The 27,894-nt window shown below is 44.7% G+C and overlaps 1 protein-coding gene and 1 long non-coding RNA gene across 2 annotated transcripts in view; one reads left to right on the top strand and one right to left on the bottom strand.

Annotated features, from left to right (window-relative positions):
* Positions 1–27,894, bottom strand: part of wfdc1 (WAP four-disulfide core domain 1) — a 57,252-nt gene that overhangs the window by 9,662 nt on the left and 19,696 nt on the right. Inside the window, exons 2-3 of the mRNA XM_034177033.1 lie at positions 3,519–3,714; positions 601–684 (exon numbers count right to left, since the gene is read on the bottom strand). Of these exons, the coding sequence (XP_034032924.1) occupies positions 601–684; positions 3,519–3,714 (280 nt within the window). The remainder of the gene's footprint in view (positions 1–600; positions 685–3,518; positions 3,715–27,894) is intronic.
* Positions 18,728–26,608, top strand: LOC117516141. Its single transcript, XR_004562313.1, has 3 exons — positions 18,728–18,821; positions 25,658–25,663; positions 26,597–26,608. It is a non-coding gene; the product is annotated as an uncharacterized LOC117516141 (long non-coding RNA).

Here is a 27,894-nt window from a genome sequence, read left to right as displayed (position 1 = left end):
GGCTTTAAATCCTTAGATAGGTAGCCTATTTAGGAAACATTAAATTAACCTAACATCTATTAGTAGGCCTATGCCCACTTCTGAATCGTGTTGCATCTGGGCGTAATTAATGAAAGAAGGTCATTATTTTACACATATCAGACATTCCACAGGTTAATCATCTGTAACAGATTTGGAGAACAATTGAATTGTACTTACGCATTTACCCGATCAGCAATACGTTGCCAACAAGCCTGTCTTGCTTTATTGGCAGACGATGTGTTTGATTTCCCCCTTAACGTTAATTTAAATTCCTCATAGCTCCACATAATAATCGTGCATTCTTCTTCGGTAAAGTAAGGTGACCGCGCCATCATTGAAAAATGGTGACATGTGCTGCAACCCGCCCCTTTTATGTGAACGCGCACAAACTCCAATTAGGTTAATACAGGTTCAACAAATCAACATCTTAATCAGTGTCGTAGTACCGATTAACACAAACTTGAGAACACCAGGTTTTGTCAACCCTGGTTTAAGAAGTTAACCCTCGGTTACATCTGAGTAAGTTAACCCCGCTTCGTAGTACAGGCCCCAGATGATTGGTGTACTAGCTGTACTTACCCTGCAAAACTTCCTCAGGGCCGTCCAAAAGCCAGCCATTTCCCCCCAACCATCGAGGTTTGGGTTGGACCAGCCAGTCCAGCACTGGTCAGTACACACACACACACACACACACACACACACACACACACACACACACACACACACACACACACACACACACACACACACACACACACACACACACACACACACACACACACACACACACAATGAATGGTTTGCAAATTGTTTTCAAATCTGTGGCAAGTTATATAATACAAGCAAGTTGTGCATATTTTTTATGGTAACATGAAAAAACTTTTTGTGAACTTAGCTTTCGCCGTACAGATCATCAATGTTTTTGAGCAAATGTTGAAACAAATTAATCAGTCAGTCAATCAAACAACTTTATTCATTCCACAAGGGGCAATTGAAATTGAGCAGCCCATAAAAAACAAACAAACAAACAAACAAACAAACAAACAAACAAACAAACAAACAAACAAACAAACAAACAAACAAACAAACAAACAAAAAACCACAATAAATTAACAACATAAGAACATAAAAACTAATAAAAACAGACTTAAGGATTTAAAATGGGTAGCCAGAATAAATAAACAAATAAAAACACGGTAGACCTACAAAGCATTTAAAAGTCTAATCACCGAAAGGACAAATGACTTTAAAAAACGGTTGGTTCTACAGAGCAGGCCATCATCCTGAAGGAAGCAGAGAAAACCCCCCTAAAAGAACATGACCTGACAAGGACAAGATACTTTTAGCCTTCTGGAGGATCTGTTGATTAAACAGATTTTAACAGTGTTGTTCAGGCTGTTTCTGTCTTTCACTGAGAGACTGTGAAACCAGTAGATAAATGAAAAACATGAAAAACTCTCAAGAAAAGACTGATAAAAATGATAAAGGATGACAGTCTTGACAGAAAAAGAATTCAGTTTACGGATAATATAAATTCTCTGCTGTCCTCTGCTGTGTTTACATCAAACTTCAGTCTGTCATCAAAAATACTGCCCAAATACTTATATAATGTGACTAGTTCCACTTTTTCATTGTGTATGATACACTCCTTGGCCACATCCCTGTTACGTCTGAAGTCAGTGATCATTTCTTTAATTTTGGACACATTTAAATCCAAAAATAATGTTTCACTGAAGAGCTCTGTGCATTACAGTCTGGTGAGTTTCAGTCAGGGTTTAGAATTCATCATAGTATAATAACAGCATTAGTGAAGGTTACAAATGATCTTCTTATGGCCTCAGACAGTGGACTCATCTCTGTACTTGTTCTGTTAGACCTCAGTGCTGCTTTTGATACTGTTGACCATAAAATTTTATTACAGAGATTAGAGCATGCCATAGGTATTAAAGGCACTGCGCTGCAGTGGTTTGAATCATATTTGTCTAATAGATTACAATTTGTTCATGTAAATGGGGAATCTTCTTCACAGACTAAGGTTAATTATGGAGTTCCACAAGGTTCTGTGCTAGGACCAATTTTATTCACTTTATACATGCTTCCCTTAGGCAGTATTATTAGACAGCATTGCTTAAATTTTCACTGTTACGCAGATGATACCCAGCTTTATCTGTCCATGAAGCCAGAGGACACACACCAATTAGCTAAACTGCAGGATTGTCTTACAGACATAAAGACATGGATGACCTCTAATTTCCTGCTTTTAAACTCAGATAAAACTGAAGTTATTGTACTTGGCCCCACAAATCTTAGAAACATGGTGTCTAACCAGATCCCTACTCTGGATGGCATTACCCTGACCTCTAGTAATACTGTGAGAAATCTTGGAGTCATTTTTGATCAGGTTATGTCATTCAATGCGCATATTAAACAAATATGTAGGACTGCTTTTTTGCATTTACACAATATCTCTAAAATTAGAAAGGTCTTGTCTCAGAGTGATGCTGAAAAACTAATTCATGCATTTATTTCCTCTAGGCTGGACTACTGTAATTCATTATTATCAGGTTGTCCTAAAAGTTCCCTGAAAAGCCTTCAGTTAATTCAAAATGCTGCAGTTAGAGTACTGACAGGGACTAGAAGGAGAGAGCATATTTCACCCATATTGGCTTCTCTTCATTGGCTTCCTGTTAATTCTAGAATAGAATTTAAAATTCTTCTTCTTACTTATAAGGTTTTGAATAATCAGGTCCCATCTTATCTTAGGGACCTCATAGTACCATATCACCCCAATAGAGCGCTTCGCTCTCAGACTGCAGGCTTACTTGTAGTTCCTAGGGTTTGTAAGAGTAGAATGGGAGGCAGAGCCTTCAGCTTTCAGGCTCCTCTCCTCTGGAACCAGCTCCCAATTCGGATCAGGGAGACAGACACCCTCTCTACTTTTAAGATTAGGCTTAAAACTTTCCTTTTTGCTAAAGCTTATAGTTAGGGCTGGATCAGGTGACCCTGAACCAACCCTTAGTTATGCTGCTATAGACTTAGACTGCTGGGGGGTTCCTATGATGCACTGAGTGTTTCTTTCTCTTTTTGCTCTGTATGCACCACTCTGCATTTAATCATTAATGATTGATCTCTGCTCCCCTCCACAGCATGTCTTTTTCCTGATTCTCTCCCTCAGCCCCAACCAGTCCCAGCAGAAGACTGCCCCTCCCTGAGCCTGGTTCTGCTAGAGGTTTCTTCCTGTTAAAAGGGAGTTTTTCCTTCCCACTGTCGCCAAGTGCTTGCTCACAGGGGGTCGTTTTGACCGGTGGGGTTTTTCCGTAATTATTGTATGGCTTTGCCTTGCAATATAAACCGCCTTGGGGCAACTGTGTGTTGTGATTTGGCGCTATATAAATAAAATTGATTTGATTTGATTTGATTACTGTCCTCTTGTTTTTAGTTTTTGTACCATTAATAGAAGGGTTGCTGAGTTTGTAACCGTGCTGCTCGGTGCTGACCTGGTGGTGGTTGAACAGACTCCAGACAAGCGTATATGCATCCATTGTAGCAGCATCGTTTATGGCGCTCACACTCCGAGTCTGAACGGCAACCCGGCACCTCGCAGGCTCGCTCTGGCAGCATCTGCGGCGGTGGCGGACATCGGTCGTTCTTTTGGTGCTGCGTGGACTGAGATTGGTTGGGGTACTCATAGTCCTGAGAATAAGAAAGAGAAATACTATTCAAGGTGTGAATGACAATGTGGTTTGTCTGCGTTTGTAAACATGCAAAATGCATGCATACCCCTTTTACCACACAGGAACTGGTAATTATTCAGGAAAAATATGTGGCGAGCATGTGCGTGCATTGTAATTAACAGTGTACTACAATGTCATATCTAATAACCTGCAGTGCACAAAATGTTTTTATATGCAAATGTTTATCTGAGGGTGTGTCTGCATCCATTCATGCATGGCTCAATATGAAAGGAGAAAGTGGATTTGCGCACGTGCATACAGTTTCATAAGATGTTGAAATTTAAATCTTTTAAAAATAGGACCATGCAAATGCACAGTCTGGTGAAAAGAATGCATATGTACATTTCTGCCTTTGTGCATGCACAAAGTTGTTGTTGTGACTCTTTTAAATTTTACATATGTGACCCCTGGAAATTTACACATCCATGTGACCTTATTGAAATTGAAACTTACTGCAATTTTCAAATCCCACCTCTTACTTATTTTCCCCACTGTAGCTGTCTCTAATTGATACACTGTCAATTTTGCAAGTTTTCCCACCTACAATGACTGGAGGGGTCTGTGATTTTTATCATAGGTACACTTCAACTGTGAGAGACAAAAAAAAAAAAAAAAAAAAAAAAAAAAAAATCACATTGTATGATTTTTAAATTATTCATTTGCATTTTATTGTATGAAATAAGTATTTGATCACCTACCAACCAGAAAGAATTCTGGCTCTCACAGTCCCGTTAACCCCCTGTCACACATAGCAAGAATGTGCAGGAACCAGCCCGACACGGCAAATACTGCCATAAGCCAACACAGTCAAGAGGAAAAGAAGCGTGGTCAGCCGTGTCAGAACACATCCAGAGTACCTCGTCCACATCTGCCTGATGGCATCCAAAGCACATGTAGACAACAGGTAGATGACACAGACTGCTGTCGGACGGCCATAAACGGTGCTGCAGACTGCCTGATGTCCAAATGTCTGGATGGCAAACACGGGACTGGAGTGGGAGTGAGTGCTGTGCACTTCATGCGCACGTGTGTGTGTGTGTGTGTGTGTGCATGGCAAACAATAAACTTTATTGGTTCTGTGAGAATATTTGCACAAAAACAAAAAAGTCTATCAGTTTGAACATTAAATATCTTGTGTTTGTGTTTGTAGGTTGAAGAGGATTTACAAATCATTGTATTCTGTTTTTATTTACATTTTACACAATGTCCCAACTTCATTGGAATTGGGGTTGTGTGTGTGTGTGTATATATATATATACACACACACACACACACACACACACACACACACACACACACACACACACACACACACACACACACACACACACACACACACACACACACACACACACACACACACACACACATATGCATATCACATCATTAATACAGACATACCTCAGGGATGTGTTCTGGCTCCTACACTGTTCAGTGTTTGTTTGCACAGTTTTCATTTTTTAGTTTTTGGATGGGGTGTGGTTACCACTCATCCATGAGCTGGACCCTTGTAGTGGTTGTTTACATTTTTTATCTCCTGGGTTTGCCCTGGCAGTCCAGTGTTTGTTGTTACAAAGCTATCAACAGTGGGAAATTCCCTTTGCCAAAGTTTGCAGAAATGACTTATGGAAAATAGGCAGGCTCAAAATGTCTGTATAAGAGGGCATTCACACCACGGACCTGGACTCAGATTTGAGTACACTTGACACCAAAGTCCTGTGAAGGAACACTGTACCACACTTGAGTGTGGCTCAACGAACCACATCTGGATTCACTTGAAAAGGTGGTCTTGAGTATGGTTTGGGTGCACTGAGTACAGTTTGCGCATGGTGTGAAAACAAACTGTACCAAAACAAGGAATGGGCCACTATTTCAGGTGTGAGATATTTACTATGCAACAGTCCCCACCCACAGACTCCTCATGCACTTGATGACTGGACAGTGGGAGAGACCGAAAACTCATGCACTGCGCAGGAATGCACTCTGTGTGTCTGTCAGCATGCAACAACATTCCGACCTTAAACAAACCCACACACAGGCGTCACTCTACCTTCCCTGGATGCACATTTTCTGCACTACACACCCATAAATCTTTCGGCAATCTGCAAAGAGTGACAAGGCAGGATTGGGAATCTGGTAAGAACACTTCAAAGACCTGTTTATAACACAAACACAATCACTGAGGAGGAGGAAGTGCTCAGCCATCTACCAAGACAAGACATCGTTGAAGAACTCAGCAGATCCCCGACTCTCAAAGAAACTTTCCTCACCCTTAAAGGCATGAAAAATAACAAAGCACCTGGAGAAGACAACATTACCATTGAGGTCTTTAAAGACAGAGGTCTGTTTCTCAAACAACTGCACCAACTCATCATCAAAATCTGCACTCGACGAAAAGCCTTCAGACCCTAGAGTTAGAAAGGAGACAAGTCTGATTCAAAACCATTGTGAAATCTCCTTGCTGTCTGCCACAGAAAACGTTCTCACACAGACTGCCAATAATCTTCTGAGACTGCAGAGTGGCTTCTGACCATCAAGACTGACAACAGACGTGATCGTCACTCTCTAGGAATTGCAAGAAAAGTGTTGAGAGCAAGACGAACCCTCGACCTCACCATCATTGACTTGACAAAGGCATTCAACACATCCTTTATGGAAGAAGGTCTTTAGAAAATCCTTGAAACCTTCAGTGATGCTTACACCAAACTTGACCTGAAACCAATAACAAGCTGATACTCGGTGTTGCCCGGCGACAGCCCTGAAACCTGAAAGATCTGGAGAAGATCTGTATGGAGGAGTGGACCAAAATCCCTGCTGCAGTGTGCAAATTTGGTCAAGAACTACAGGAAAAATCTGACCTCCATAATTGCAAACAAAGGTTTCTGTACCAAATATTAAGTTCTGTTTTTCTATTGTATCAAATACTTACTTCATGCAATAAAATGCAAATTAATCATTTAAAAATCATACAATGTAATATTCTGGATTTTCCTTTTTTTTAGATTCTGTCTCTCACAGTTGAAGTGTACCTACGATAAAAATTACAGACCTCTCCATTCTTTGTAGGTGAGAAAATTTGCAAAATTGACAGTATATCAAATACTTATTTTCCCAACTGTAGCTGATGTTAGGCTTGAAAATTGGGAGTGATGTATGGTGCATCCACTGAAGTTCCAAATGTGGCACTAGCTGCTGCTACCACCTTTCTACAGTCACTCAGGCCAAGTACGAATAGTTTTTTTTTAACATTGTGAACAATATGGCATGCTTTCACCACTAGAGGGCAGTGACACCCTTACCGAAGCCATCTTGAGCTGGTCTGAAGGTGATTCAGTGTGGGAAAACGTGCCCGTGGTGAGAGTAAAGAAAACCGCAGCAGAAAGTAGGCCAGATGCCTCTGAGCCAAGTAACACTTCACACATGGGGCTTTGGGATCACGAACACGAGTGCAGGCCCACATGCACATAGAAACACACCCGTGCACACACTGTTCCAGGATTGCTGAGCAGATCAGCTCCTGGAGAGGTTTATATAGTTGGGATCTGTTTCACAGAAAATCCTGAGTGTAGTTTGAAGTTTCAACAAGCTGTAGCTCCTTTTAAATACCAACAGGCTGTGGTCTGGAAATACAGCACTCTCTTAATTTAAAATAAATTATTTTATGGAGGGATATGTTGCATTTTTTAGACAACTGGCATCAGTAATCATATTTTATTTTTGGACAAGCATGTGTGAATGAGGTTATGTAAATGCAAATTATTCACACCTAATCGAAGCGCAGCTGGTCTTGAAGAAAGAACACAGATTCATGCCTCTTTTTGTTTTTAAATAACAAACCATACAGTGATCAAGTTTCCACTTGTGCTGGAGCAAGAACAATGTTGGTATGTCTTAATTCAGTTTCAGTTAGACTTATTTTATTTATATAGTGCCAAATCACAACAACGCTGTCTCAAGGTGCTTCACACGGGTAATGTCCCGGTGAGCAAGGACACAGGCAACAGTGATAATGAGGAAGAAACCTCAAGCAGACCAGCCCTACGGGGGTGACCCACTGCTAAGACCATTCTAACAGTTACACTTTTTTTTTTTTACTAATTTTGCAAGAATTTCTTTACAAACAGAAGAAACAACAACAACAACAGAAGAGCAACAGAAGAGTTGTTGTCCATTCGGCTGCTCCCATTTTTGTTTGGGGTCACTGCAGCAGATACAGCCAGATCCACACTGGTATTTGGCAAAAGTTCACTGTTAGATAAATTATACTGTAAAGAACATGTTTATCTTTTATTATCATCTCATTTCAAATTGTTTTTTTGTATCTTAAAATCTGCAAACTGTTTCTTTTAGATATTCACAGCTGCAGCCTGTTTATAGTTTTTCGCAAGCTTCAGCAAAACCGCTCACTCTGTACAAGATCGTAATGATTCAGTTGTTTGCATACGTATCTGCACATGACTAATGGCACATGAATGATTCAGTTGATTACAAACATATCTGCACATGACTAATAAGTACATGTTGTGACCATGGACTCAACTCACTCCTCTTATCCTTGTTTTCCTTATACAATAAAAGGGCCCCGCCAGGAGGTCACAGTCAGAGAAACTGCACAAAGCTGCCAGCCTCTGCTGTTTCTCTCCTTTGCAAAGCTCACTAAAGACACCCTAACTAAAGAGACCCTAACCCTCTAACCCTAACCCTAACCCTCTAACCCTAACCCTAACCCTTACTCAACAACATTAGTGATGTGGCTTCTCAAAATTTGATTATGGTCTTTTATGCCAAAAGGGTTACAGGACTTTCTATACTTTAATGACACAGCATTCTACAATCTGGTGAGGTCATCAAACAATTTAAGGAGACAGATTGCCTTAAAATATTTGAAGATTTGTTGACTTAAATAACTGAAGCATGAGTACGTTATGGTCTGAGAACAGCTGAGGACCCGAGAGTAGAGAAACACATTGATGGTAAAAGTTCAGTGTATTTATTTTCAACAGATAAAACTACGGAACACAGCACTATGAGGAGTAGCAGCCCATACACTAATTGTCTCCAGGTGAAAACACTCACATGGGTTAACAGTTAACTGTTCTATCATGGAAGAAGTCAGTACATGTCAGAGCAGTATCTGTGAAAGAATGGTCACAGGGGTAAACCAGGAGTACAGGGAGAGGGTCAGTACACAGAGCACAGTCATACCAAACAGGAAGTCTGATAAGCATCATGTCAGCAGCTTCTACAAGGAGGCAGCGTGGGTCGGGCCTTTTATTGTGGCCAGCCTGAGGCACACCTGTGCAATAATCATGCTGTCTAATCAGGATGTTGATATGCCACACCTGTGAGGTGGGATGGATTATCTCAGCAAAGGAGAAGTGCTCACTAACACAGATTTAGACAGATTTGTGAACAATATTTGACAGAAGTAGGTCTTTTGTGTATAGAAAATGTTTTAGATCTTTGAGTTCAGCTCATGAAAAATGGGAGCAAAAGCAAAACTGATGCGTTTATATTTTTGTTCACTGTATGTTGACCTGAGTTCAAATCCCGCTCTTGCTACCTGTCTGTGTCCATGGACAAAACACTTAATCACATTGGTTTGCTGCTCTCCAGTCAGCGTGCCGACAGCCGGCTCATGTTTAACATTTGTGTCTGTCTGTGGTCCTGTTTATCTCTCTGGCTGCTTCTGTTTATCTGACTTTATATCACTCTTGTGATCTCTCTTCCTGCCTTTTATCCATTTTATTCTTTATTTTTTTCTTTCTGCTAAACTCCTTCTTACTTTGTTTGGTGTTGAAAAGCAGCAGCATGATGGGTGGCCATAAGGTTTTTTTTTTCTCAGCTGCTGTCTGCCTTTTTGTCTGTCTCAGCTTTCAGTGTTCTCATGTTGTGGTTTTTGGGCAGTCAGTGAAGAAAAGCCACAAGAAACTCTGTCTAGCTGCATAACACAAGTTAGATCAGGCCTTTTTTGGCTCTGCACAGATTTTGGAGAGATACTGACATTTTTCTGCTTCTGAAAAAGAGATTTTAAAATATATTCATAAGCACAAACCAATTTTTGTATTATTGAAGAACAGCATATACTGAAACCAAAATGTCAAATTAAAATGTGATAGTTGTCAGCACCTGTTCACTTTCAGGGTCATTGTTCTTGAGACAAATAATACATTAACATTTCCAAGTCAATGAGCATGTCTTGGAGTTCTTTTATGCCAGTTATTAAGACATAGAAACAGTGTAGTCCAAGTCAGGTTTTTGAGCAGGTGCTGGTGCCGTGCATGGTGTTTCCACCACACTATGTACCTGCCTTTGATGGCAAGTGAAATGTAATTATCTTCTTGGCTTTTTCACATTGTTGGGCTGCTTAACACTGAGGCACCTGTGTGCTGGATTGTGCTCAGAGAAACCTGCACCATGGCCAAAATGCCATAGCTGACATTCCCTGACAATGAATGAAATGCTCCTCTTGTGAGTTTTCCTAAAGCCCCTTTCACACCGGTGTGGCAGACCAAACGGGCTGCCCCTAAAAATCGGTCCGCCTTTTGCATCTGCGCATGCGTCATTTTGGACCACAGCAGCACGTCTGAGGCGGAGTCTCTTCACCCATAGCAATCAATTGGATTAATGGGATTATTAACCATCAGATGATGAAGGTAAAACCTCTTGAATCATTCTAAAGTCAGTTTTAAGCAGAAACGGGGCCATTTTAAGCAGAAATGAGGCGAAATTCTGTGAACGCATCAGCTAGCAGCTCATTTCAGATATCTGTCGCTGAGATAGATGGTGATTGGTGTTGAAGCAGAAACAAGGTGATAATCCATGAACCGCATCATCAGGGGGGACAGATTGATTTTTAGGGGGACCAATCGGTCTGTGACACTGGGCCTACGCAGAGTTGTGTAATGCAGCGTACAGACTACGCAGCTCTACACCGAGTTTATGCTGCCCTACATGGCAGCACGTTGAGGGATGCAGAAGGGTACACGAGATGGACACAAAAAATTAAACGTTTAATTTTTTCTGTGTAGAGCAATGGACGCAGAAAGTATGTAGTTTTTCAGCAAGTCTGCACAACACTGCACTACTGTATATGCAAATCTACACAACACTGTGCAACTGTACACATCCAAAAACCGAGTGTATCAGACAAACAGGCAGGGATGCATCCAGCAGCTGGAGGAGAACAGGTGTAGTGTGTGTGTGTGGCTGCATGATACACGCAGCCTGTGCATGCTTACAACAGGTGATTGAACTGGTGCACTTGTGCATGCTCAGAACAGGTAATCTAACTGGTGCAGGGGAGTGTGACGAAATGATCCATGCAGCCAATAGCGCCTGTGCGTGCTTACAACAGGTGATCGAACTGGTGAACGTGTGAGTGATCAGAACAGGTAATCTAACCGGCGCACAAGCATGTGATGAAATGATCCCTCAGTTGCATGTGTGTGTGTGTTCATAAAATGTCCGAACGAGCCATTGTGCGTGCATGAGCCGGTCTACGGCAAGGATGCATCCATCTACGAGGTCTATTAGAAAAGTATCCAACCTTATTATTTTTTTCAAAAACCATATGGATTTGAATCACGTGTGATTACATCAGACATGCTTGAACCCTTGTGGGCATGCGAGAGTTTTTTCACGCCTGTCGGTTACGTCATTCGCCTGTGGGCAGTCTTTGAGTGAGGAGTCGTCCACCCGCTCGTCGATTTTTTTCATTGTTTAGGAATGGCTCAGAGACTGTTGCTTTGTTTGATAAAAAAATTTTCAAAACTGTAAGGCACAACTGAGTGGACACCATTCAATAAATTCAGCTGGTTTTCGGTAAAAATTTTAACGGCTGATGAGAGATTTTGGTCTGGTAGTGTCGCTTTAAGGACGGCCCACGGCGCCTGACGGCGATCTGCGCTTCGAGGTGGCAGCGTCTCGCCGTTTCAAGTTGAAAACTTCCACATTTCAGGCTCTGTTGACGCAGTAAGTCGTCAGAGAACAGAGAACTTTCAGAAGAAGTCGGCATGAGGAGTTTATTCGGACATTCCATTGTTAACAGTCATTTTGTAATGAAAGAACGTGCGGGCAGAGTCGCATGTCGGGCTGGACCCGACCGCGGGGGTCGCGACAGGGAAAAACACCTCCGTTGGAAATCTTAACGGGCAAGTTGGAACATGCCCAAGCTGTTAAACAATTTCTCAGTTACTCACTTGTTGAAAGCCATTAAAAGCCGCCTGAATTCTACAAATGGTTTTCAACACGGAGGTGTTTTTCCTGTCGCGGCGCACACAGATTTGCCGAGTCGTCACGGAAACGACGCGGCGAATTTGCGCGTACGTCTTTCATTAAAAAAATGTCCTTAAACAGTGGAATGTCCGCATAAATTCCTCATGCCGGCCTCTTCTGAATCTTCTCTGTTCTCTCACGATGTCCTGGGTGAATTAAGCCTTAAATTAGGATGTTTTCAGCTCGAAACAGGCTGACGACAGCACCTGGAAGCGCTGCAGGACGTCCCGCTCCGTGGGAAGTCCTTACACCGACAGAAACACCCCATAATCTCTCATCAGCCGTTAAACCTTTCACAGAAAACCAGCTTAATTTCTCGAATAGTGTCCACTCGGATATTCCTCACAGGTCCAGAAAAATTTTTGATAAAGCAACGCGCGCCGTCTCGAGCAGCGTGTGAAACAAAGGAATTCAGCCGAGAGGGCGGGACCACATCTCACTCAACGCCTGCCCACAGGGAAATGACGTCACCGACACGCGTGAAAAAACTCACGCATGCGCACGAGGGTTCAAGCATGATTGGTGTAATCGCATGTCATTCAAATCCATATAGTTAAAAAAAAAAATAAAAGGGTCGGTTTATTATCTAAGAGACCTCGTACATGCACTTCAGTAATCCCATAATCAGAAAAACATGGTGTACATTCTTTCAATTCATAAATTGGATGTCAATCGAAATCCAGAGAACAGAAACAGCATCTCTCTCTCTCTCTCTCAGGAGAGAATGCCAAAACAAGAAATGGGATGTTTAAGTATGCTTGTGAGTTTAAATGGCAATATTTTCTTCTTTAAATTTTTTTTATTTTTTTTATTTTTTTTTTTTTTTGGGACACACAACAGACTCTAAACTTTGTGATCTGATGTTACGAGCCCTGATGAGGCAGCAGTGTATCTCACTGTACGTCTGGAAATGTGAGTGCTGTGTTGTGAAAGTGTAGGAACACGGACCCACAACAGGGGCGCAATGAACGGACAATGGAGGAAGTCAAATAATAACACTTTACTGTTGTGAATAAGCACAACAAACACAGCAGGTTACAATAATAGTCAATGGAGTCAATTCACAAAAATGTGTCGTGTGGGCAGGCTCGAAGATAAAAGACGTCTGTCCAAAGCAGAACCGGAACCACACGATTTCCTCCGCCACCGAACCCCGGGAATACTGGAGCCGCCAAGTCCCGAACTCCCAGGTGGCCACTGCCTCCGCTTGTCGGATCTGGTACTTGCTGGCGAGGAACAAAAACAGTTAGATGTGGGTGCGTCTGCACCCAGCAACACGTATGGTGGAAAACCACCTCCACCTCTCGTCGGAAAAAGGAAACAGAATATCTGCTGTCCAACACACAAAGCAACAGATATCACAGTCAGCTGAGAACGTTACCTCCTCGGTTAGAGCGATATCTCGGCAAGAGGTGGAGATGTCGTCTTGCTGATATACCACTGAGATCAGATGATTGGTGACAGCTGTCGTAGGTGATAAGTGACAGCTGTCACCCCGGCTGCTCCTGTGAGGCGGCAGCGCCCTCTTGTGCCTGGAGCCCGCACTCCAGGCAGGGTGCCCTCTGGTGGTGGTGGGCCAGCAGTACCTCCTCTTCAGCGGCCCACACAACAGGCCCCCCCCTCACCGGGCGCCTCCTGGCGCTCCGACCAGGCTTGTCCGGGTGGCGGCGGTAGAAATCGGCCAGGAGGGCCGGGTCCAGGATGAAGCTCCTCTTCACCCAGGAGCGTTCTTCGGGTCCGTACCCCTCCAGTCCACCAGATACTGGAAAGCCCCGGCCCATCCTACGGACATCCAAGAGCCGGCAGCACCAGTCCAAGCCGGTCGCCATCGATGATCCGGGCAGGAGGCGGGATACCGGACCCGGAGCACAGAGGGGCGAGGTGTGATGTGGCTTTATCCGGAGCACATGGAAACAGGATGGATCCGCAGTGAGGCGGAAGCTGAAGCTTCACTGCGGCCGGATTGATGACCTTAAGGATCTTGAAGGGACTGATGTAACGATCCTGCAGTTTGGGAAATCCCTTTGAGGGGGATGTCCTTCGTCGACAACCATACCTCCTGCCCTGGCCGATACGCAGGGGCCGGGGTCCGCCGACGGTCTGCATGGACTCTTGCCCTCGTCCGGGCCTTTAGCAAAGCAGACGGGCGGCGCGCCACACCCGACTGCACTTCCGCAGGTGGGGCCTGGACCGAGGGAGGCACACCGACCTCTCCCTCAACACCGGAAACAGCGGGGCTGGTACCCCAGACACACCTCAAAAGGAGAGAGGCCGGTGGCTGAAGACACCTGACTGTTATGGGCATACTCGATCCAGGCCAAATGGGTACTCCAGGCCGCCGGGTGCGCGGCCGTCACGCAGCGTAAGGCCTGTTCTACTTCCTGATTGGCCCGTTCTGCTTGCCCGTTGGTCTGAGGATGATACCCGGACGAGAGGCTCACCGTGGCCCCCAGTTCCCGGCAGAAGCTCCTCCAGACTTGCGAGGAGAACTGGGGACTGCAATCGGAGACGATGTCTGTTGGAATCCCATGCAGCCGGACGACGTGGTGGACCAGGAGGTCCGCTGTCTCCTGGGCAGTCGGGAGCTTCGGGAGGGCCATGAAGTGGGCCGACTTGGAGAATCGGTCCACTATCGTGAGGATGGTAGTGTTGCCCTGGGACGGTGGGAGGCCCGTGACAAAATCCAGGCCGATGTGGGACCAGGGGCGATGAGGCACAGGCAGCGGCTGGAGCAGTCCCGATGCCCTGCGGTAGTCAGCCTTGCCCCTGGCGCAGGTGGTGCAGGCTTGGATATAATCCCGGACGTCGGCCTCCAGGGACGCCCACCAGAAGCGCTGCCGGACAACTGCCACGGTTCGCACCCCCGGATGACAGGAGAACTTGGAGCCGTGACAGAAGTCCAGGACTGCAGCTCTGGCCTCTGGTGGGACGTGAAGTTTGTTCTTCGGCCCGGTTCCGGGGTCCGGACTCCGTGCCAGGGCCTCCCGGATGGTTTCTCTACGTCCCAGGTGAGGGTGGCCACGATAGCGGACTCCGGGATGATTGGTTCCGGTGGATCCGACAACTCCGTTTTGACTTCGTCTTCATGCACCCGGGACAAGGCATCCGATCTCTGGTTTTTGGTCCCGGGGCGATAGGTGATCCGGAAGTCAAAACGGCCGAAGAACAGTGGCCAGCGGGCTTGCCTGGGGTTCAGCCGCTTGGCAGTCCTGATATACTCCAGGTTCCGGTGGTCATGAAAATCATGAACGGCACGGACGTTCCCTCCAACAGATGTCTCCACTCTTCAAGAGCCTCTTTCACCGCAAGGAGTTCTCGATTGCCGACGTCATAGTTCCGTTCGGCCGGGGTCAACCTGCGGGAGAAATAGGCACACGGGTGAAGGACCTTATTGGTCTCTCTGCTCTGGGATAGCATGGCTCCTATCCCTGAGTCCGAGGCGTCCACTTCAACCACAAACTGGCGACTAGGATCGGGCTGCACCAGAACGGGTGCAGACGAGAAGCGCCGTTTCAACTCCTTGAACGCGGCATCGCACCGATCCGACCAGGTGAAGGGGACTTTTGGAGAGGTCAGGGCTGTCAGGGGGCTAACTACCTGACTGTAGCCCTTAATGAACCTCCTGTAGAAATTCGCAAAGCCGAGGAACTGTTGCAGCTTCCTACGGCTGGTGGGTTGGGGCCAGTCTCTCACCGCCGCAACCTTGGAGCGACGGAGTTGGGGGAGATGATAAACCCCAGGAAGGACAAAGAAGTGCGGTGAAACTCACACTTCTCGCCCTTAACAAACAGCCGGTTCTCTAACAACCGCTGCAGGACCTGACGTACATGGGACATGGGTCTCAGGATCCGGAGAAAAGATGAGAATATCGTCCAGATATAGAAGACGAATCGGTGCAGGAAGTCCCGCAAGACGTCGTTAACCAAGGCTTGGAACGTCGCGGGGGCGTTGGTAAGGCCGAACGGCATGACCAGGTACTCAAAGTGACCTAATGGGTGTTGAATGCCGTCTTCCATTCGTCTCCCTTCCGGATCCGAACCAGGTGATACGCATTTCTAAGATCCAGCTTAGTAAAGATTTTGGCTCCATGCAGGGGGGTGAACACGGAATCTAATAATGGCAACGGGTATCGGTTGCGAACCATAATCTCATTCAGCCCCCTGTAATCAATACATGGACGAAGTCCGCCATCTTTCTTGCCCACAAAAAAGAAACCTGCCCCCATCGGGAGGTGGAGTTCCGGATCAGCCTGGCAGCTAATGAGTCCCGGATGTAGGTCTCCATTGATTCGCGCTCAGGTCGTGAGAGGTTGTACAGCCTGCTGGACGGCAACTCAGCGCCTGGAACCAAATCAATGGCACAATCGTACGGACGGTGCGGGGGAAGGGTGAGTGCCAGATCCTTGCTGAAGACGTCAGCAAGATCGTGGTACTCAACCGGCACTGCCGTCAGATTGGGAGGGACTTTGACCTCCTCCTTAGCCTGGGAAACGGGAGGAACCGAGGATCCTAAAACCCCCGATGGCAGGTTTCGCTCCACTGAACCACCACCCAGACGGCCAATCGATCCGGGGATTGTGCTTTAACATCCATGGGATGCCCAAAATCACGCGGGAGGTAGAAGGAGTTACAAAAACTCAATCTCCTCCCGGTGGTTTCCAGACACCCCCAGAGTTACTGGTTGTGTCGTGTGTGTGTGAGTAAAGGGAGGAGGGTGCCATCTAGTGCCCGCACCTGCAACGGCGAAGGAAGTGCCACCAGAGGGAGCCCTACCTCCTTTGCCCATCTGCTGTCTAGCAGATTCCCTTCTGACCCCGTGTCCACCAGTGCTCGGGCTTGAACGGTTAAATCCCTGCTCAGGATTGTGACTGGGAGTCGTGTGGCAATTTGTGTGTGTCTCACTTGAATGTCTTGACCCCCCCTTAGCCCAGTCTCTAAGGGCGAGTGTTGACGTTTTGGCCGTTTGGGGCAGTCTCTCTGTGTGTGCTCTGTTGAGCTGCAGAGAAAACACTCTCCACGGATCAGCCTCCCCATTTTGGCCCTGTGCGTTTCCCTAACAACGTCAACAGGGGGAGCTGTTGCCCCACAAAGTGCTGCGGCTGTGGAGCGTGGGGAGGGCGGCCCCTTTTCGAACCCGGAAGGGAGAGGGGCGGCGCGTATCCGGTCACGACCTTCGCCTCGCTCCCGACGGCGTTCCTCTAACCGATTGTCTAATCGTATAACGAGATCAATAAGCCCGTCCAAATCCGGTTCGTCCTTAGCCACCAGGCGCTCCTTCAGGACCAACGACAGTCCGTTTACGAAGGCGGCACGGAGGGCAGTGCTATTCCAGCCGGACCTCGCAGCCGCGATGCGGAAGTCGACTGCATAAGCAGCTGCGCTCCGGCGCCCCTGTCTCATTGACAGCAGCACGGCTGAAGCGATTTCTCCTCTATTTGGGTGATCGAACACTGTTCTGAATCCCCTCACAAACCCATCATACATCAGAAGGAGCCATGAATTTTGCTCCCAGAGCGCTGTAGCCCAAGCGCGTGCCTTACCGCGAAGCAGATTAATCACATAAGCTATCTTACTAGCATCAGTCGCGTACATGACGGGACGTTGTGCGAAGACGAGCGAACATTGCATAAGAAAGTCCGCGCACGTCTCCACACAACCCCCGTACGGCTCCGGAGGGCTTATGTATGCTTCAGGGGAAGGTGGGAGGGGTCGTTGAACGACCTGTGGAACGTCACTGTTGCACACAGGATCGACAGGAGGGGGAGCCGCAGCAGCGCCCTGAGGGCGCGCTTCCACCTGCGCGGCGAGAGCCTCCACCCTGCGGTTAAGGAGGACGTTCTGCTCGGTCATTAGATCCAACCGAGCCGTAAAAGCGGTGAGGATTCGCTGCAACTCACCGATCATGCCTCCTGCAGATGCCTGTGCGCCCTGCTCTTCCACTGGCCGTTCAACAGCCGGTTGACGCCCCTCGGGGTCCATGACGTTGGCCGAGATATCCTGTTGTGAAAGTGTAGGAACACGGACCCACAACAGGGGGCGCAAATGAACGGACAATGGAGGAAGTCAAATAACAACACTTTACTGTTGTGAATAAGCACAACAAACACAGCAGATTACAATAATAGTCAATGGAGTCAATTCAAAAATGTGTGTGTGGGCAGGCTCGAAGATAAAAGACGTCTGTCCAAAGCAGAACCGGAACCACACGATTTCCTCCGCCACCGAACCCCGGGAATACTGGAGCCGCCAAGTCCCGAACTCCCAGGTGGCCACTGCCTCCGCTTGTCGGATCTGGTACTGCTGGGAGGAACAAAAACAGTTAGATGTGGGTGCGTCTGCACCCAGCAACACGTATGGTGGAAAACCACCTCCACCTCTCGTCGGAAAAAGGAAACAGAATATCTGCTGTCCAACACACACAAGCAACAGATATTCACAGTCAGCTGAGAACGTTACCTCCTCGGTAGAGCGATATCTCGGCAAAGAGGTGGAGATGTCGTCTTGCTGATATACCACTGAAGATCAGATGATTGGTGACAGCTGTCGTAGGTGATAAGTGACAGCTGTCCCCGGCTGCTCCTGTGAGGCGGCAGCGCCCTCTTGTGCCTGGAGCCTGCACTCCAGGCAGGGTGCCCTCTGGTGGTGGTGGGCCAGCAGTACCTCCTCTTCAGCGGCCCACACAACATGCTGTTTGCTTTTCATGTACCATTTTGAGAATGGAGTGCATTTACACAATGCCACAAAACCCCCCCCAAGAAGTAGGCAGGAGTGGACTGTGAGAGGCAGAAAAGTAGCGGTGAGGGCAGTAAGCAAGACTAGGAACTCAACCATGTGGCATCATACGCCAGCCCACACAGGGACTACGCCAAATCTGTGCAATTTTTAGGTGTACTCGATACGCATCACAGTGCAACTGTATGCAAGTCCGGTATGAAAGGGGCTTAAGACCCCCATCACACTTAGTATGAATGAGCATGAGCCAGGCGGAATCAGGCAGAATGTCAAAAAAAAAAAAAAAAAAAAAAAAATCTGGGGGAATAAGAATTACAGAAAATGGCTGTCCGAATACCCAGACTGCGCTCGGACCCGCCCCAACTGATTTGTGCACGTGCTGCGAGCATGAGCCTCTGAATGCTGTACAAATGTAGGTGGAACACATTAGGATTACCCAGACAACTGTCAAAATGCAATGAGACGATGACAAATGCACTTGCATTGCCGCCGTACAAGTGAGGTCCGATTGTGGGTGGGGGAAATGCAATCCAGCAGCACTCGAGGTGCGCTCGTGGTGCCTTCAGGTGCATTCAGGCCATTCAGCTGTGGTGAAACATGCCGAATGTCCCCCGAATGCAATCAGAATGTCACAAATGCCGTTTTCATGCCGGCCGATTATTTTGAATGCAGTCAGACTGTGGTCAGACGGCATTTCAACTCCCATTCAAAAGTTTTTCCACTTCGACTGTGCCTCAAATGTTTTGAACATGTGCAAAACATTTCAGGTGGCCGCACGACTGTGCCAGACTGTTTAGACTGCGCTCAGAATGCTGTCGGATGGCCACGAATGCACCTCAACACTTCCTGAATGTGGGTCAAATTTTCATTCAGGCAGGATTTGGGCCTCTAGTATGATGGCGTATAAGTAACCATTCATCTGACATGAAGTCCGTTTAGAGGTAGCCAAGCATCCGCTAAAGAGACCTCATACCAAAGACATCCAGTCAGTGTCTTCAGTCACTGGTTTATGTCAAAGTCTCATAATCATACAGTAAGACAGGAAGCACAGGATGATAAAGATTTGGATTTGGCATTACCAAACACCTGTGTCCAGTGACCTCCTGACACATAATCTATTCAAAGGCAGCTCTTGATTTCAAAGGCTGTGGACTCAGTGACATGAATGTCACTCCAGTGATAAGTGAAGGTCCTTACAAGTTCAACGCTTTCACCCCATACTAGTCTAGGACCTAGCTTAGACATGTATGCATATCATTTATGAGAGATTAACTCCGGGACGAACAGCCCAAAAATGACCACACCCTTTTTCGTCCCGAGCATTACTTCAAATACAGCTGTATTTTCTAAACTGCAGCAGCTACAGATTTTTCAAGGTACTCAATATGCAATTGAAAAGGGTCATAGAATAGTGTAAAATTCCTCATTTTGATATTTTAAGAGAAAATCGCTAGAAAACATTTGGTCAAGCGACCTACATACAGTCGGAATCATCACATAGTTAGTAATTTAAACTTTCTATGCTTAAATTATGTGCATACATGTTGGGAAATTTCCCTGATGATCTTTAAAACATTTAAGATCTCTAGATACTGCTGTTTTGCTAAATCAGTCAATCAAACAACTTTATTCATTCCACAAGGGGCAATTGAAATTGAGCAGCCCATAAAAACAAACAAACAAACAAACAAACAAAAAACAAACAAACAAACAACAAAACAACAAACAAACAACAACAACAACAAAAAAACACAATAAATTAACAACATAAGAACATAAAAACTAATAAAAACAGACTTAAGGATTTAAAATGGGTAGCCAGAATAAATAAACAAATAAAAACACGGTAGACCTACAAAGCATTTAAAAGTCTAATCACCGAAAGGACAAATGACTTTAAAAAACGGTTGGTTCTACAGAGCAGGCCATCATCCTGAAGGAAGCAGAGAAAACCCCCCTAAAAGAACATGACCTGACAAGGACAAGATACTTTTAGCCTTCTGGAGGATCTGTTGAAAACAGATTTTAACAGTGTTGTTCAGGCTGTTTCTGTCTTTCACTGAGAGACTGTGAAACCAGTAGATAATGAAAAACATGAAAAACTCTCAAGAAAAGACTGATAAAAATGATAAAGGATGACAGTCTTGACAGAAAAAGAATTCAGTTTACGGATATAAATTCTCTGCTGTCCTCTGCTGTGTTTACATCAAACTTCAGTCTGTCATCAAAAATACTGCCCAAATACTTATATAATGTGACTAGTTCCACTTTTTCATTGTGTATGATACACTCCTTGGCCACATCCCTGTTACGTCTGAAGTCAGTGATCATTTCTTTAATTTTGGACACATTTAAATCAAAAATAATGTTTCACTGAAGAGCTCTGTGCATTACAGTCTGGTGAGTTTCAGTCAGGGTTTAGAATTCATCATAGTATAATAACAGCATTAGTGAAGGTTACAAATGATTCTTATGGCCTCAGACAGTGGACTCATCTCTGTACTTGTTCTGTTAGACCTCAGTGCTGCTTTTGATACTGTTGACCATAAAATTTTATTACAGAGATTAGAGCATGCCATAGGTATTAAAGGCACTGCGCTGCAGTGGTTTGAATCATATTTGTCTAATAGATTACAATTTGTTCATGTAAATGGGGAATCTTCTTCACAGACTAAGGTTAATTATGGAGTTCCACAAGGTTCTGTGCTAGGACCAATTTTATTCACTTTATACATGCTTCCCTTAGGCAGTATTATTAGACAGCATTGCTTAAATTTTCACTGTTACGCAGATGATACCCAGCTTTATCTGTCCATGAAGCCAGAGGACACACCAATTAGCTAAACTGCAGGATTGTCTTACAGACATAAAGACATGGATGACCTCTAATTTCCTGCTTTTAAACTCAGATAAAACTGAAGTTATTGTACTTGGCCCCACAAATCTTAGAAACATGGTGTCTAACCAGATCCCTACTCTGGATGGCATTACCCTGACCTCTAGTAATACTGTGAGAAATCTTGGAGTCATTTTTGATCAGGTTATGTCATTCAATGCGCATATTAAACAAATATGTAGGACTGCTTTTTTGCATTTACAATATCTCTAAAATAGAAAGGTCTTGTCTCAGAGTGATGCTGAAAAACTAATTCATGCATTTATTTCCTCTAGGCTGGACTACTGTAATTCTTATTATCAGGTTGTCCTAAAAGTTCCCTGAAAAGCCTTCAGTTAATTCAAAATGCTGCAGTTAGAGTACTGACAGGGACTAGAAGGAGAGAGCATATTTCACCCATATTGGCTTCTCTTCATTGGCTTCCTGTTAATTCTAGAATAGAATTTAAAATTCTTCTTCTTACTTATAAGGTTTTGAATAATCAGGTCCCATCTTATCTTAGGGACCTCATAGTACCATATCACCCCAATAGAGCGCTTCGCTCTCAGACTGCAGGCTTACTTGTAGTTCCTAGGGTTTGTAAGAGTAGAATGGGAGGCATAGCCTTCAGCTTTCAGGCTCCTCTCCTCTGGAACCAGCTCCCAATTCGGATCAGGAGACAGACACCCTCTCTACTTTTAAGATTAGGCTTAAACTTTCCTTTTTGCTAAAGCTTATAGTTAGGGCTGGATCAGGTGACCCTGAACCAACCCTTAGTTATGCTGCTATAGACTTAGACTGCTGGGGGGTTCCTATGATGCACTGAGTGTTTCTTTCTCTTTTTGCTCTGTATGCACCACTCTGCATTTAATCATTAATGATTGATCTCTGCCCCCTCCACAGCATGTCTTTTTCCTGATTCTCTCCCTCAGCCCCAACCAGTCCCAGCAGAAGACTGCCCCTCCCTGAGCCTGGTTCTGCTAGAGGTTTCTTCCTGTTAAAAGGGAGTTTTTCCTTCCCACTGTCGCCAAGTGCTTGCTCACAGGGGTCGTTTTGACCGGGGGGTTTTTCCGTAATTATTGTATGGCTTGCCTTGCAATAAAACCGCCTTGGGGCAACTGTGTGTTGTGATTTGGCGCTATATAAATAAAATTGATTTGATTTGATTTGATTACTGTCCTCTTGTTTTTAGTTTTGTACCATTAATAGAAGGGTTGCTGAGTTTGTAACCGTGCTGCTCGGTGCTGACCTGGTGGTGGTTGAACAGACTCCAGACAAGCGTATATGCATCCATTGTAGCAGCATCGTTTATGGCGCTCACACTCCGAGTCTGAACGGCAACCCGGCACCTCGCAGGCTCGCTCTGGCAGCATCTGCGGCGGTGGCGGACCGGTCGTTCTTTGGTGCTGCGTGGACTGAGATTGGTTGGGGTACTCATAGTCCTGAGAATAAGAAAGAGAAATACTATTCAAGGTGTGAATGACAATGTGGTTTGTCTGCGTTTGTAAACATGCAAAATGCATGCATCCTTTTACCACACAGGAACTGGTAATTATTCAGGAAAAATATGTGGCGAGCATGTGCGTGCATTGTAATTAACAGTGTACTACAATGTCATATCTAATAACCTGCAGTGCACAAAATGTTTTATATGCAAATGTTTATCTGAGGGTGTGTCTGCATCCATTCATGCATGGCTCAATATGAAAGGAGAAAGTGGATTTGCGCACGTGCATACAGTTTCATAAGATGTTGAAATTTAAATCTTTTAAAAATAGGACCATGCAAATGCACAGTCTGGTGAAAAGAATGCATATGTACATTTCTGCCTTTGTGCATGCACAAAGTTGTTGTTGGACTCTTTTAAATTTTACATATGTGACCCCTGGAAATTTACACATCCATGTGACCTTATTGAAATTGAAACTTACTGCAATTTTCAAATCCCACCTCTTACTTATTTTCCCCACTGTAGCTGTCTCTAATTGATACACTGTCAATTTTGCAAGTTTTCCCACCTACAATGACTGGAGGGGTCTGTGATTTTTATCATAGGTACACTTCAACTGTGAGAGACAAAAAAAAAAAAAAAATCACATTGTATGATTTTTAAATTATTCATTTGTATTTTATTGTATGAAATAAGTATTTGATCACCTACCAACCAGAAAGAATTCTGGCTCTCACAGTCCCGTTAACCCCCTGTCACACATAGCAAGAATGTGCAGGAACCAGCCCGACACGGCAAATACTGCCATAAGCCAACACAGTCAAGAGGAAAAGAAGCGTGGTCAGCCGTGTCAGAACACATCCAGAGTACCTCGTCCACATCTGCCTGATGGCATCCAAAGCACATGTAGACAACAGGTAGATGACACAGACTGCTGTCGGACGGCCATAAACGGTGCTGCAGACTGCCTGATGTCCAAATGTCTGGATGGCAAACACGGGACTGGAGTGGGAGTGAGTGCTGTGCACTTCATGCGCACGTGTGTGTGTGTGTGTGTGTGCATGGCAAACAATAAACTTTATTGGTTCTGTGAGAATATTTGCACAAAAACAAAAAAGTCTATCAGTTTGAACATTAAATATCTTGTGTTTGTGTTTGTAGGTTGAAGAGGATTTACAAATCATTGTATTCTGTTTTTATTTACATTTTACACAATGTCCCAACTTCATTGGAATTGGGGTGTGTGTGTGTGTGTGTGTGTATATATATACACACCACACACACACACACACACACACACACACACACACACACACACACACACACACACACACACAACACACACACACACACACACACACACATATGCATATCACATCATTAATACAGACATACCTCAGGGATGTGTTCTGGCTCCTACACTGTTCAGTGTTTGTTTGCACAGTTTTCATTTTTTAGTTTTTGGATGGGGTGTGGTTACCACTCATCCATGAGCTGGACCCTTGTAGTGGTTGTTTACATTTTTTATCTCCTGGGTTTGCCCTGGCAGTCCAGTGTTGTTGTTACAAAGCTATCAACAGTGGGAAATTCCCTTTGCCAAAGTTTGCAGAAATGACTTATGGAAAATAGGCAGGCTCAAAATGTCTGTATAAGAGGGCATTCACACCACGGACCTGGACTCAGATTTGAGTACACTTGACACCAAAGTCCTGTGAAGGAACACTGTACCACACTTGAGTGTGGCTCAACGAACCACATCTGGATTCACTTGAAAAGGTGGTCTTGAGTATGGTTTGGGTGCACTGAGTACAGTTTGCGCATGGTGTGAAAACAAACTGTACCAAAACAAGGAATGGGCCACTATTTCAGGTGTGAGATATTTACTATGCAACAGTCCCCACCCACAGACTCCTCATGCACTTGATGACTGGACAGTGGGAGAGACCGAAAACTCATGCACTGCGCAGGAATGCACTCTGTGTGTCTGTCAGCATGCAACAACATTCCGACCTAAACAAACCCACACACAGGCGTCACTCTACCTTCCCTGGATGCACATTTTCTGCACACACCCATAAATCTTTCGGCAATCTGCAAAGAGTGACAAGGCAGGATTGGGAATCTGGTAAGAACACTTCAAAGACCTGTTTATAACACAAACACAATCACTGAGGAGGAGGAAGTGCTCAGCCATCTACCAAGACAAGACATCGTTGAAGAACTCAGCAGATCCCCCGACTCTCAAAGAAACTTTCCTCACCCTTAAAGGCATGAAAAATAACAAAGCACCTGGAGAAGACAACATTACCATTGAGGTCTTTAAAGACAGAGGTCTGTTTCTCAAACAACTGCACCAACTCATCATCAAAATCTGCACTCGACGAAAAGCCTTCAGACCCTAGAGTTAGAAAGGAGACAAGTCTGATTCAAAACCATTGTGAAATCTCCTTGCTGTCTGCCACAGAAAACGTTCTCACACAGACTGCCAATAATCTTCTGAGACTGCAGAGTGGCTTCTGACCATCAAGACTGACAACAGACGTGATCGTCACTCTCTAGGAATTGCAAGAAAAGTGTTGAGAGCAAGACGAACCCTCGACCTCACCATCATTGACTTGACAAAGGCATTCAACACATCCTTTATGGAAGAAGGTCTTTAGAAAATCCTTGAAACCTTCAGTGATGCTTACACCAAACTTGACCTGAACCAATAACAAGCTGATACTCGGTGTTGCCCGGCGACAGCCCTGAAACCTGAAAGATCTGGAGAAGATCTGTATGGAGGAGTGGACCAAAATCCCTGCTGCAGTGTGCAAATTTGGTCAAGAACTACAGGAAAAATCTGACCTCCATAATTGCAACAAAGGTTTCTGTACCAAATATTAAGTCTGTTTTTTCTATTGTATCAAATACTTACTTCATGCAATAAAATGCAAATTAATCATTTAAAATCATACAATGTAATATTCTGGATTTTCCTTTTTTTAGATTCTGTCTCTCACAGTTGAAGTGTACCTACGATAAAATTACAGACCTCTCCATTCTTTGTAGGTGAGAAAATTTGCAAAATTGACAGTATATCAAATCTTATTTTCCCAACTGTAGCTGATGTTAGGCTTGAAATTGGGAAGTGATGTATGGTGCATCCACTGAAGTTCCAAATGTGGCACTAGCTGCTGCTACCACCTTTCTACAGTCACTCAGGCCAAGTACGAATAGTTTTTTTTTAACATTGTGAACATATGGCATGCTTTCACCACTAGAGGGCAGTGACACCCTTACCGAAGCCATCTTGAGCTGGTCTGAAGGTGATTCAGTGTGGGGAAAACGTGCCCGTGGTGAGAGTAAAGAAAACCGCAGCAGAAAGTAGGCCAGATGCCTCTGAGCCAAGTAACACTTCACACATGGGGCTTTGGGGATCACGAACACGAGTGCAGGCCCACATGCACATAGAAACACACCCGTGCACACACTGTTCCAGGATTGCTGAGCAGATCAGCTCCTGGAGAGGTTTATATAGTTGGGATCTGTTTCACAGAAAACCTGAGTGTAGTTTGAAGTTTCAACAAGCTGTAGCTCCTTTTAAATACCAACAGGCTGTGGTCTGGAAATACAGCACTCTCTTAATTAAAATAAATTATTTTATGGAGGGATATGTTGCATTTTTTAGACACTGGCATCAGTAATCATATTTTATTTTTGGACAAGCATGTGTGAATGAGGTTATGTAAATGCAAATTATTCACACCTAATCGAAGCGCAGCTGGTCTTGAAGAAAGAACACAGATTCATGCCTCTTTTGTTTTTAATAACAAACCATACAGTGATCAAGTTTCCACTTGTGCTGGAGCAAGAACAATGTTGGTATGTCTTAATTCAGTTTCAGTTAGACTTATTTTATTTATATAGTGCCAAATCACAACAACGCTGTCCTCAAGGTGCTTCACACGGGTAATGTCCCGGTGAGCAAGGACACAGGCAACAGTGATAATGAGGAAGAAACCTCAAGCAGACCAGCCCTAAGGGGGTGACCCACTGCTAAGACCATTCTAACAGTTACACTTTTTTTTTTTACTAATTTTGCAAGAATTTCTTTACAAACAGAAGAAACAACAACAACAACAGAAGAGCAACAGAAGAGTTGTTGTCCATTTCGGCTGCTCCCATTTTTGTTTGGGGTCACTGCAGCAGATACAGCCAGATCCACACTGGTATTTGGCAAAAGTTCACTGTTAGATAAAATTATACTGTAAAGAACATGTTTATCTTTTATTATCATCTCATTTCCAAATTGTTTTTTTGTATCTTAAAATCTGCAAACTGTTTTCTGTTAGATATTCACAGCTGCAGCCTGTTTATAGTTTTTCGCAAGCTTCAGCAAAACCGCTCACTCTGTACAAGATCGTAATGATTCAGTTGTTTGCATCGTATCTGCACATGACTAATGGCACATGAATGATTCAGTTGATTACAACATATCTGCACATGACTAATAAGTACATGTTGTGACCATGGACTCAACTCACTCCTCTTATCCTTGTTTTCCTTATACATAAAAGGGCCCCGCCAGGAGGTCACAGTCAGAGAAACTGCACAAAGCTGCCAGCCTCTGCTGTTCTCTCCTTTGCAAAGCTCACTAAAGACACCCTAACTAAAGAGACCCTAACCCTCTAACCCTAACCCTAACCCTCTAACCCTAACCCTAACCCTTACTCAACAACATTAGTGATGTGGCTTCTCAAAATTGATTATGGTCTTTTATGCCAAAAGGGTTACAGGACTTTCTATACTTTAATGACACAGCAT

Source organism: Thalassophryne amazonica, chromosome 8, assembly GCF_902500255.1.
Source record: "Thalassophryne amazonica chromosome 8, fThaAma1.1, whole genome shotgun sequence".
Classification (NCBI taxonomy): domain Eukaryota; kingdom Metazoa; phylum Chordata; class Actinopteri; order Batrachoidiformes; family Batrachoididae; genus Thalassophryne; species Thalassophryne amazonica.
This window is presented reverse-complemented; position numbering and strand designations above follow the sequence as displayed.